Below are 12,880 nucleotides of genomic sequence, written 5' to 3'. Positions count from 1 at the left end.
TGCGAATCAGCCCAGATCCCCCGATCTTAAGGAGCTTAAGTTCCATCTGCAATAGAGAAGTGGGCTCCCGAGAGCATGATTTTCAATTTTTTTTTTGTTTCACGGCACACTAGGAAGGCACTAAAGTGGTCAAGGCGCACCATCAGTTTTTGGACAAGTGACAAGGCACGCTGCTCTGCTGGCCAGGGGCTCACATCCCCCCAATGGCCCTACTAACGACCCTCCCCCAAACTCCCACGGCACACCTGCAGACCATTCGCGGCACACCAGTGTGCCAGGGCACAGTGGTTGAAAACGGCTGCCCTGGAGTAACTTTGGCTCTCTGCAGAGTGTTCTTTGTTCCGCAGATACGTGAATTTGAACTAACCGGACGGAGAAATGGAATATCCCAGAGGTCCGGGATCCACTATCCTAAAACAGTGACGGATCTCTCTGGGTCACAGAGCAGAGATGTGAAAAATGATTTCCAGGAAATGCCCTCCCGAGGGACTTTCAAACTGGCGCATTTTCCAGGGGTTGTCCAACTTCCATCAATCACAATGATTAATGGTAATAAATACTACTGTGTCTTCAGCTTGCGTGTGATATATTTTTTTAACACACAAGGGGTGTTTTGGGGGTATAATAATTCCACTTCGTTATTGCTGTGTATTCCAACTTTATGCGTGTCTACTTGGAAGTAAATCTTCCGTTCAGTGCCACTCACTTCTAAGCGTGCACTGGATTCTTTTTCCTGGCTATGCAATTTCCACAACAAAACAATTTCTGCTTATGTCATTTAAAAACAACGAGAGTTTTGGAAAGGAACCAGTTAGGCGAACTCTGAAGACTTTTTTTATTTGATCTCTTCCTCTTTCTCCCCCCCCCCAAAAGGTTTACATCAACAATGGCAGCTGTTGGTGCTAAAAATGGTTCATGTAAAAAGGCTATTAAAAAAAGATAAAAGCAGAACGAGTAGCAAACACTCCAGAATAAATAATAATCCTCCTGACCTAGAACATCACAAAGCAAAAGGAAACGGACATCGGAGTTGGACAGGCAACCAACAAAAATGGTTTAAATTCCCCCTCCCCGCAGTTTTTTCCCTTCTTCTTTTTCGGAGGTGACCATTAGGCCTGGCTGGATTCAACTTGGGCATCAGAATCCAATTGGAGCCGCGTCTCCAAGGTGGCTTCTAAAGTGCTTGCGCCAAGACCAGTTCCACCTACAAGACGGAGACAGTCTTCGGCTTGGAAGGAAGTAACCCAAAGCAAACCCACGTCCCCCTCCCTCTATTTACACCACAGGAAAACCGATCAACATTGAAGGATCAATTGGCTCAACATTGAAGGATCATTGGCTGCAATCCTAGCCACACTTTCCTGGGAGTAAGCCCCATTGACTATAATGGGACTTACTTCTGCATAGAATTGGGCTCAAAGGCTGTAATCCTAGCCACACTTTCCTGGGAGTAAGCCCCATTGACTATAATGAGACTTACTTCTGAGTAGACAAGCATGGCTTCGGCTCTCACTCCGGTTCTGTTTCCCTTCCTTTGAATCTGCATAGCTACTCGGTCTTGAAGACTGGATGCCCAGGGCTGATCCCCTGGGCATCCAGGGGCAGAGCTGAAGAGGAATCTCATCCTCCTTTCCCCTCGCCAGTTGCAAGGGAGAGGCAGAGACAGGCAGGCAACCCGGCAGTCTCCAGATCTCCCTTCCCACAAGGGAACATATCTCAAGGAGAGTTCCTCGCGCTGCGCTCCTCCTGCGCGCCCTTACTCGCAAGGAAGCTCAAATGAATGCGGGTGATTTGCCTGGATGTAAGTTCACCATCAAGGCTTAGGGGCAAATCCTATCCAACTTTCCAGCCCTAGTGTAGCCGTGGCAATGGGGTGCGCATTGCATCCTGTGGTGGGAGGGTAGTTTTGGAGGCCTCCACAAAGTAAGGGAAAAGTTGCCCCCTTGCCTGGGGCTGCAATGCAGCTGCACCCATACTGGAAAGTTGGATAGGATTGGGCCCTCAGCGCTGCTGCAGTGAGGATGTAAGAGACAGGAAAAACGGAGGGGCTAGTAGTGATCTGAGGATCCGCAAATCAGAAAGTTGGCTAGTTCAGTAAATTCTGGAAGCATTTGGTAAAGCTGCAGCCCTCAAGCTGCTCACTCCCAGACTCCTTCATTGATGGACTCCCGCAGACTAAGGGCCCAATCCTGTCCAACTCTCTGGTGTCGATGCAGCTGCAACAAAGCCCCAAAGTAAGGGAACGAATATTCCCATACCTTGAGAAGGACTCCATGATTGCCCCCCCCCCAACTGCAGGATGCAGCGTAAGCCCCGTTGGCATGCTGCATCAGTGCTGAAAAGTTGGATAGGATTGGGCCCTAAGCCACTGGAAATGAAAGGAATTTGGAAGCAAGGGGTTGGTCTGCAACTAAGTTCAGGAGGTGAGCCTGGAACCCAGGTCCCTCGGATCTCTGACGAGACCGGTACACCTTGGTCTCAAGTGTACATTTTTTAAAGTTAACTCTGCTGACAGCACTGACTTCCGCGGACTTGTGTTGAGTATGGAGCTGGGCGCGGCTTAAATCCAAGCGCTTCTGTTTAAGTCGGTCACAGATCGAGGTCTGGCAGGTGGCAGCCCCAACACTAAACATATTTACTTGGAATCAAGTCCAGCAGATCTTAAAGGATTACATGCCCAAGTAATGATGGTCAGGAGGATCTCAACTCGGACAATTAGTGCGTGATTCTAGGATATTTACACAGGAGAAAACTCCATTGTAGTCAATGGCTTACTTCCAAGTGTGTACATAGAATTGCCGTCCTAGGACAGCAGCAGTGAGTTATTCTCAAGATATGACTGCTGTAGACGTTTCAGAAAACACGGCAGTAGGCACTGGACACTTCCCCTGATCCCCTTACCCAGGCTGCAATCCTAACCAACTTTCCAGCCAACTTGTGGCTGACCTAGCCACAATGCAGACCCAAGGTAAGGTAGCAAACATGTCTTTACCTTGAGGAGGCCCCCTTAACTGCCTCCCCACTGCAGTACAGGTATGTCAAGTGCTGGAAAGTTGGTCAGGGTTGTGCACTCAGTGGGACAGACTTCCGAAACTCTTGGACAAGTTCCAAGTTAGGCACTTTGGTTGGATCGTGCCCACTGTCCCAGCGGCTCTGGTCCGAAATATATTTTTCCTGTCTCTGGCACTGCTAACTAGTAAGGAGGGAAGGAAAATCCCAAGATTTTCTCTAGCGAGTCCTTCAGAGACGAGGATTCCAGTACCCCCATTTTAAAGCCGCTTTGCCATTAGATTCCCTTGCTTGCTAATGAAAACGTGCTTGAAGACGGGAGCGCCCAGAAGACCTGAGGATCCAAAGCTTTTGCTACCGCTCTGGACCAGCGCAGGTGGCTACTACTTCAGAGAAGTTGCGCTGAAGTGGACGGGAAGCTGTAATTCTAGACACATTTTCCTGGGAGTAAATCGCACAGAACGCAACGGGGCTTACTTCGGAGTAGCAATGCACAAGGCTGGAGCCCAAAGTGTCCTTGCACGTTGTGGTTGTCCCCACCGCTTTCCCACTTGGCCTGGCCAAGATCCTGCCCCGCTCACGTCGTCTATGATCAGCCCCCCTCCACACCGCCCAGCACCTCCGTCCATAAGTCCAGACGGGCTACCCCCGCCTGCCTCCGTCCCGCTGCCAGGCAGCATCCCTAGCTGGCCTCGTCGGAGTCACTGTAGTGGGATCGGGGCGAGAACTCGCCATCGCTGCGATGGGCCGGCGGCGAGGGTTTCCTCCGCTCGTGCTGCTGGCCGGACGGGGGCAGAAGCTGGGCGGGCGACGGGGCTTTCTGTCCCAGCAGGGCGCCCTCCGAGAAGGAGGGGAAGTGCAGCGGGTCCAGCTGCAGCGAGTAGCCCCCCGGACCGCCTCCCAGGGGCTGCTCCTGGGCCAGGCGCGTCCTGCAGTGCCCCGGGGCCTGGGAGCGCGGCTGCGGGGCGCCCCCTGCGGGCGGGGCGCAGGCCTGGGGGGCCGGCTGCGGGGCGCCCTCGGGCTGGGCGGGCGGCGGGGGGCTGTGCAGCAGTTCGGCCAGGGCGCTGATGTAGATCTGGGCCATCTGCAGCGTCTCGTACTTGGAGAGCTTCTTGTCGTTGTTGAAGGAGGGGATGACGTTGCGCAGCTGGTCGAAGGCGTGGTTCAGCCCGTGCATCCGCCGCCTCTCCCGCGCGTTGGCCGCCAGGCGCCTCTGCTTCTGCACCCCGCTGGCCGGGGGCGCCGAGCGGAGCGCGCCCCCGGGGGCGCAGGGCGCGCGGGACCGTGGCGGCGCCGGGCAGGGCGCGCCCCCGGCCTGGTGGTGCTGCTGCTGGCGAGGCTGCGGCTGCTGCAGGGCGCACGGCTTCCCCGGCGCGCCGCCGGCACTCCTGCCGCCTCTGCTGCCCAGGTGCGACTCCAAGAGCTCCTCCTCTTCTTCCTCCTCTTCCTCCTCCTCCTCCTCGGCTGCTGCCCCCGACAGCAAGTACCTGGGGGAGGCGGCCACGCGGCCAGGGTAGCAGAGCCCCAGCCAGGTGGAGGAGGCGAAGGCGCTGCCCCGACCCGCCTGCTCCGTCCCCAGCAGCAGGTTCTCCTCCAGCTGCTGCGTGCCCAGCTCCCGGCTGCCGTCATCCCACTCGCTGCTGGGCGCAGCAGCCGCCGAGCGCAGGTGGCTCATGGTGCACCTCGGCGCAAGGGGTGCCTACCGCTGTCCACACGCGCGCCTCAGGCGCTCCCCCCCCCCGCCTGGGAACAGCCGCCCCTGAGCTCCTCCTGCCCGTGCGCTCTCGGACAATACCGCTCCCTCCGTGCGCACACGGCCCGCGTGCAACCAGGCTTCTCCGGTTGCGCAGGGCGCTGCGCCCCCTTTAAAAAGCGGCACGCGCCGGGGTCCCCCACCCTCTTCACCTCCTCCCTCCACACGCACGCATTCACACCCCCTCCCCAGCGCCCCACCCTCCACCTCCAGCCCTCCTCGCGCCTGTCGCGTGTCGGCTCAGCCATTGGAGCGCGCGGGGGCCGGTCGCGTGTGCAGAGCCAATGGGCGGAAGAGGGAAGGCTGCGGTTTGTTGGGGCTTTTCTTTCTTTTGGCCCGGGCCGGAGCGCAGTGTTGGGGGAGGGGAAGGAACCGGGGCAAAGCCAAAAAAGGGTGCAGAAAGGACTGGGCGGAGGAGCTCTCCAAGGAACGCTGGCCCGGCACGGGCTTCCAAGCCCTTCCTGCCCAACGCTGCCTATGCGCGCACCTGTGGGCTGGCTGGGCACAAACGGGTTAGTGAAGAGAGGTGGTCCTGGAGCGTGGCAGGCTGTGGTGGGCACCCACGTGCCCCTGTGTGACCAGGCAGCACTGCAGCAGTTTGTGCGAGAGAAACTCCTGTGAGTGAAGCGTGCCAAACTGTGCAGAAAGGGGCGCCGCGAGCGCGCACGCGGGTCTCCAAACGGCACCGCTGCGAGAACACAGACTGCAGAGAGGTGGTCGTGTAGGGTGGCAGGCTGAGCTGGGCGTTCACGTGCACCTGTGTGACCACGCAGCAGCAGCATGGGGGGGGGGAAGAGAGAGAGAGAGAGAGAGACAGACTCCTGTGAGTGAAGTGTGCCAAACTGGGGCAGAAGGAACGCAGCCAGCGCGCAGGCGTCCGTGTGTCTCCAAATGGCACTGCGCGCGCGCAAACTGCCAGATTCCCTGTCAGCAAAGCCTGAGGACCCCTGCGGGAGAAAGACGGACCTCCACTCTTTAGCATGGCCCTCCAAGTGGAACATGTTTCAAGCGAGCCCGCCCCAAAGTACTGGAGGTCGCTGAGAGACTGGGTAGGGAGCGCCCGCCTCAGTGACAGCCCCCTTAGTGCGGGAGGCGAACCCGAAAGGGACCCCCGAGGTGCAGCTCCTCTTGCGCTGAGGGCCAGTCCCATCCAGTTTCCCAGTGCTGGCGCAACTGTGCCAGCGGGACGTGCGCTGCTTCCGTGGTGAAGGGGCAGTCACTGGGGCCTCCTCCAGGTCTGGGAACGCGGGCTCCCTTCCCAGGGGGCTGCCCCGGAGCTGGAGAGTTGGCGAGAACCGGCCCTCAGGCAGCCCTCAGCACCAGCCCGGCGAAGAGGCAGCTCCTGCCAGCTGGGGCGCGCGTCAGCCAGCCAGCCAAGGCGCCAGAGGAGCGAGCGAGTGCACCTCTGGAGCCGCTGGGCTGGGGAGAAGGGAGCCGCCTGGCGCGTGCGGGAGCCTGGGCCGCCGCAGGGCGCCCGCAGCCAAGCTCCTTAGGCGGACGAGCGAGTGCGCTCGCCCTGCTGCTGCCAGACTAACGGGGCTGTGCCTGTGCGCAAGGCTCCTGGCGTGCGCTCCTGCGCAGCGTCGCGAAGGCAGCCTCACTTCGCAGCCGGGAAAATCCTTCCCCCAGGGGCCAAGTGGGAGAACTTTGGGCTGCGTCGGTGGCGTAGCTAGAGGGGGTCAAAGCACTAAGCTTTGCAGGGAGCCTCACAGCAGCGAACAAGGGGCCCCTCCCCTTCAGAGCCATCCCAGACAGGCACAAGCCTCCTCCATTTTGCTCCCCCAACTGCCATGGCTCCCCAGGGGAGGGGCCCCTTGCACGCTGAGTGAGGCTTCCCAGGAGAACTCAGCAAACGTCAACAGGATTGTGCCCTATATCTATGTGTGCCTGGAAGTGTGCCTCATTGAGCAGGATGAGGCTTCCTTCTCAGTGAACGGGTTTAGAATTGCACTGTTAGGCTGCAATCCTATGCACACTTTCCTGGGAGTAAACCCAATTTATCACAGTGAGTCTTACTTCTGAGTAGACATACCTAGGATTATGCTGTCAGACTACAGTCCTGAACATTCATTTACTTAGAAGCCATTGAACACAATGGGCCTTCCAAATAATCCGGTCATGGGGGTCATGTTTTGCTACTCTTACTTATTCACTTGCATGGCTGTTCAGGATCATCTCCAAGTGCTGATGACTGAAAAAGCTTAGAAAGAAAATTCATTCTACAGAATGAGTGAAAATGGAGCATGAGGCATGTATCCTTATTTTTCTGTGGATAGACAAATCAATCATCAGCGAATAAAGAATATCTTGTTGGAATTAATTACATTTACTTTCAGTTACATCAAACTTTGGAGTTAAATCCTGTATTATTTTCATTCTACTGAGTTATGGGTGTTGCATAGAATGCTTTCCCAAGCATTCAATGCATATTCAGTAAAAAAAAATTGAACACAAGGAGGGAGTAGGTCTTACTACCAAGTTAAGCGTGCATAGAATTGGCCTGTATGTACAGAGAACTTGTGTCTCTGCCCTCATATACGCACTTTCTTATCAGTTACACAACTTTTATTATATAGGGAACAAGCAGTTGCCACATGTCACTTTTAGTGACTCCATAAAACGGCTCTTTCCCTTTTCTCCCAAGTTAAGCTTGGGTCAAGGGTTTAAAGGCTAACAACCAGAAATATTGTGGGGAATCATTGCCAAATAAGCAGAACATGAATTCTGGTAACCAAACAGCATGATAAGTCTATTCGGGTCAACTCAGAGGTAATTACTGTTGTGCTTAATGGGGCTTACTCTCAAGCAAGTGTGTATAGGATTGCAGCCTAATAAAGTTCATTGTCTGATTACTTAGTATGGTATTTGGTACAGTATTCTTTATAGCTCCACACTTGGACATGAGTCTTTTAAAATGAAAGCTGAACATTCAGAGTGGGAGTCGGGAATAATCCACTCATGCCCCTCTCTGGGACTATAGCAATGCAATAGTCTCAGTCCTATCTAGGATTGGGTCAGCATGCACAGGGTTATACAACAGAGGAAATGTGTTCTCCTGTCATAAAATGGCTGCAGATGGACTGTAGAGAAGGAGGCAGGAACCACTCTGCAACCACCGCCACAGCACCCACTGGAGCAGGTAAAGCATCAGTGGGGGTGGGGCAGGGAGGAGGAGGAATGGGGGTGAGGAGGCTGTGGAAGGGGTGGAATTGGCAATGGTGCATGCCAGATCCTATTCTCTTTTCCAAGCCTCCCTGCCCCCTTTGTCTCCTAGGACTTGCACCAGCAAAATTGCTAGCGCAGGTCCAAGGAGACCCATTGTAGAGCAGAGGCTTATGGAGGAGTAAAGGGATTTAAATCCCATTTCCCCTCTGAAATCTCCCAATCCACCCCCCCCCCTCACAAGATACAGTGTACCTGTATGAAATGGGCCAAGCCAGATGTTTAAACCAAACAGACCCACAGAAGTTACTGGGAATAATAGATATTCTAGTACAGTTAGCGCCCAATCCTATCCAATTTTCCAGCACCTGTGGAGTGGTGCCAATGGGGTGTGTGCTGCATCCTTCAGTGGGTGGCAGTCAAGGTAAGGTAACATTTGTTTCCTCACTTCCGGGCTGCATTGCAGCTGCACTGGTGCTGGAAAGTTGGATAGGATTGGGCCCTTAGCTTGCAAGGTTTTGCCAACTTATCTATCAGTAAGACCGACTGAACACAGTGGCATGTTATTCTGAGTAAACGTGCATAGAGTCCAACGTTTTCTGGTGCAGGATCTCCCTTCATTTGTTCAGTTTAGGGGAGTTGGGAGTTATGACCATGGAGTCCTTGTTGAAGGCTTTGAAAGTAGTTATCAGCCAAGTTAGTGAGAAGGTTATAACTACAGCTTTATCCTGTATTCACTTTTCAGCTTCCTGATGCTGCTGGTTACATGTTCACAGTGCTGTCAGTTTGACAGGAGGCTTATGCAACTCATGACTTCCCAGCTCTGCCCCCAATTTGCCCATTTCTCCACCCACTGGTTGGAATCTTGCTCCGTTATAATCAATGGGAAATTTTTTTAAAAACCATTGATCATTACCATCACATTCCTTGTATCAAAATTGTTACACCAGAGACTAGGGGTTGGACTAGGGTGAGAGTATGTGAAGATCTTATGGACTGCCGGCCAGCAGAGAGGTAGGTGGGAGCTGAGGAGGTGGTGTTCTGGGGTGAGGGGAAGTGGAGGGAGGGTGGGGAGAGGGCACTGAGGAGGCTTGCCAGTGAGAGGGAGTGGGGAGGGAAGAAGGGAGGACCAGTGGAGCTTTGCTTCACTGGATCATGAGCCTCCCTGTCAGGCCATCCACCCTGACACAGGGTGACACACCCAGGGTGACACACCCTGACACACCCAGACACAGACTCTGAATTCTGCGCCTACCCTCTGGTCATCTAGAATCAAGTAGTTCCATTGTGGGGCTACTTGCTTAACCCGGGGGAAGGGGGATGAACATTCCCTTCTTCTGAGGAGGTGGCATCACTGCCTGGGGCATGCTGTATGCAGTGGCAGCCATTTTCAGTGCCACTGCAGCACCGGGCAGCTCAGGATTGCTCAATTCTCAGTGCCCCCCCCCCACACACACACCCTGTGCCAACTTACTAACACCTTATTGCAGCAGTTCTCAAACTTTTAGCATTGGGACCCACTTTTTAGAATGACAATCTGTCCAGGACCCATTGGAGGTGATGTCATGGCCAGAAGTGACATCATCAAGCAAATTAAATTAATTATAAATAATTAAATTAAAATAAAATAATTAAATAAGGGGGAGCCAATCCTGTTCCACCAACTGAATCTACTCTGAAGTAAGTCCTATTGTGGTCAATGGGGCTTACATCCAGGAAAGTGTGGGTAGGATTGCAGCCTGTGAGCCCAATCCTATGCATGTCTACACTGAAGTAAGTCCCATAGTGGTCAATGGAGCTTACTCTGTAGTCTGCCTTCACAACCCCCCAAAAAGAATCAGTGAGCTCTTCAGCCCTCCCAGTGCCCAGTTTAAAGTTCTTCTGTTTCAGGCACATCAGAATAAAACCCACCTGGCTTTGCAAGTGCAAAATAGAAAATTTTCCCCTTACATTCAAGCCTCTTTTTTGTTCTTTTTTTTGGGGGGGGGGGAGGCTGCCATCTGGAGCAGCTCCATCGGATCAGGACCCTTCTGGTGTTCTCACATTCCCCTTTGCCTGGCCTGACCAGCAGCCAAGGCACATCTGCCTACTCGTGAGTAAACGTGACTGTGAGGCTGCTTTGCTTTCCATAGGGCTCCATAGACTGGGAAGGAGGCAGCTGGGAGGGAGGAACCTCCTTCTCTGGTGTTTTTGGGGGTTGCACTGATTGGATGAGGACCATTCTGACTTCCTTGGAGCCTCTCAGCCTGCCTCAACTCAGGTAAGTCCGCCTACTCGCGAGTAAACACGGCCACTGGCTTCATTTCGGGCTCAGACTCGCAGCTGGGAGGGGGGAGCAACTTGGGTGTTTTGGGGAGGCTGCGTTCATTAGATCGGGACCATTCAGGTGTCTTTGGATTCCTCTCAGCCTGCCCTTTCTGACGGACTATGGCAAGTACGCCCACTCGCGAGTAAACACGTGATACGACTCACTTTCACTTTCCATAGGGCTCCATGCATTTTTTCCTTCCAGCTTTTTGGCCATAACTTTTGAATGAAAGGAGTGATTTCCATTCTGTTTTTTTGCACTGCACTCTGCCAGCCATTCCGCATCCAACGGTGTATGGCATGACATGGTAGCTCCTAACCCCGTGATGTTAGCGCATCTGCGTCACCCCCCATGCACACACCGGGTGAGGCCTGCACCCCCTGCACCCCCTAGCGACGCCAGTGGCTGGGAATGAGTGCAACTGCCAGGCAGTGGTGTGGCCTCTGGGCTGTGAGGGGAGGGCAGGATGGGGGAAGGAACTGGAGTGGGGGAGGGGACCAGTGGAGCTCTGCTCCACTGTATCCTAAACTCAGGCTGAAAAGCCTGACATGGAGTCTCTCAAGTCTGTGCTGGCAAAATAGTGCAGGGGAACTAAAGTCCCTTTCCCCTGAGGAGACTTCCGGCTGCTCCCTGGCACCTGCTGGATACAGCGGTAGCTGCTTTGGTGCCACTGCTTCAGAGGATGCCAAGAAGCTCAGGACTGGACTGCTATCATAGGACTTTGTGCTATCAAGCTTAGTCTCCATAGCAGTGATTCACAATTGCACAATCAGCACTACCTCATAATAGCATATACTGCATATATAGCATATATACTCATATATAGCTGATATACCCAACAAGATAGATTCACACCACTTGCCTCATTTAACATGAAACAGTAGTCACAGTGATGCAGGCCTCTTTCTGCAACATACACATATTAATATGTATCTTTATAACTGCAGCGCGTAAAATAACACTTATATTGAGATGCTGTAATATTTGTTTGAACTGGGCAAATAATGGTTTCAATCCATTAAAATAAATATAAGCAATAACTAAAAATATCCTTTAGTTAAACATCTTACTTCATGCCCATTCCAAACTATTATTCAACTATATTTAATAAAGAAAATAGTTTACTTTTCTCTACAGTACACAAAAAGGAAAAAGTTCATGTAAAAAGCTTATTTTATATGTAATGAAATGCATTAAATAATTTGGATGGCAAGTCTGAAATCCCATAGGCAGTACCTGATTTTTGAGCTCTAAAAAGGGCTTGGGTGGAATGAAGTTGTTCTTTCCTAAGCCAGTTAGTTTCATTGACATAAGCAGGGCACAATGCTGAGTAAATAGAATTAGGGTCAGGGTGCTAGTTTGTGATCCTAAAGGGAATTAATTGGTTTACAAGAATAGAAAACAAATGTTTTGAGACCTGTAGCTTTGGTCCCTGTAGGGCTGTGCTGTCAGTTCAGTAAACTTTAATGAAACAGAGAAAAATAAACTCAACTCCATGTAGTCAGACAACTGAAACATAGATTGGTTTCCTGTACCTTTAAAAAAAAAAATCACTTGCTACTTTTAACCCTTCATCTTGCAGCAAATCTAATCCTTTATTAAAACCCCTTACCCTGTCTGTGTACACACAAATCCTTTGCTTGCTACACATACATGCCAAGAGTCAAAGTCAAAGGCAGTAGGTGACTTGTGTCTGGGCCAGGTTTAGCTCAGCTCTCCCAGAATAAGATAAATGTAAGTGATGAAGAACTCCTGGGGTTAGCTGAATTCATTTTGTATTCAACACTGCCTGGCTCTTTTCTCTTCCCCCTCTCTTTGTATGTTCAAGCCTACTTGAGTTTCTTTTCTCTTTTGTTAGCTCTTTTGATGTGATTCAGGGTACACCCTGCTGTAGAGAGAACTTCACAGGAATCGGAAATATAAGCACACCACTCAGGAACAGTCAATGTATAATAAATAGCAAGAATGTCTGAAGGCTTCATGATGTATTTTCTACAGAATCAAGGTGAATAAGACTCATCAACAGAGTTAAAGGGAAAGACCAGATAGATTGAAACTGTTGATATCCTTACTGTTAAAGAATCCTGATCCCAAGCACATTTAGAAATTTCTTTAGCTGATATCAGCACAACATATTTCAAAGTTAAATCAAGTTTATGTTGGATCAGAGTGAATGAGAAGCCAAAGTGTTACTGAGTTTAGGAGAGTGGATTCTGGAAGATCACCCAGAATTAAAAAGGACCAAAATAGGAAAGGACCAGTTTAACACAATGAAATTACAGAAAATGCCCACTTTTCTTAAGTTGTTGAAATATATATTTCAGGATTGATTTTTAATTTTTTTCTATTCATTCCTCAGAAGCATTACTTGTGTTAAGTGCATCACACAAAGGGCACAATCCTAACCCCTTATGTCAGTGCTTTCCAGCACCTTTCCAGCACTGACATAAGGCAATGCAGCTCTGAGGTACGGGAGCAAACTTTGAGGAGGCCTCCGTGAGTGACACCCAACTGCAGGATGCAGCACATGTCCCATTGGCACTGCTATGCCAGTGCTGGAAAGCACTGACATAAGGGGTTAGGATTGCGCCCAAAGTCAAATATAAATTTGAGTTGTCCACTGTAGCACTGTTTCTGTTGTCTTTACT

General features: G+C 51.7%; 1 protein-coding gene across 1 annotated transcript; it reads right to left on the bottom strand.

Moving 5' to 3' along the window:
- Window positions 1-3,691: 3,691 nt before the first annotated feature.
- On the bottom strand, window positions 3,692-4,684 carry ATOH1 (atonal bHLH transcription factor 1). The gene has a single exon (XM_066632302.1). The coding sequence runs from the start codon at window positions 4,682-4,684 to the stop codon at window positions 3,692-3,694; it is 993 nt and encodes a 330-aa protein (XP_066488399.1).
- Window positions 4,685-12,880: the final 8,196 nt, after the last annotated feature.

This window comes from Tiliqua scincoides, chromosome 6 (genome assembly GCF_035046505.1).
Source record: "Tiliqua scincoides isolate rTilSci1 chromosome 6, rTilSci1.hap2, whole genome shotgun sequence".
NCBI classification, from domain to species: Eukaryota; Metazoa; Chordata; class Lepidosauria; order Squamata; family Scincidae; genus Tiliqua; species Tiliqua scincoides.
Note: the sequence above shows the minus strand (reverse complement) of the source record. Positions and strands in the feature narration are given on the sequence as shown.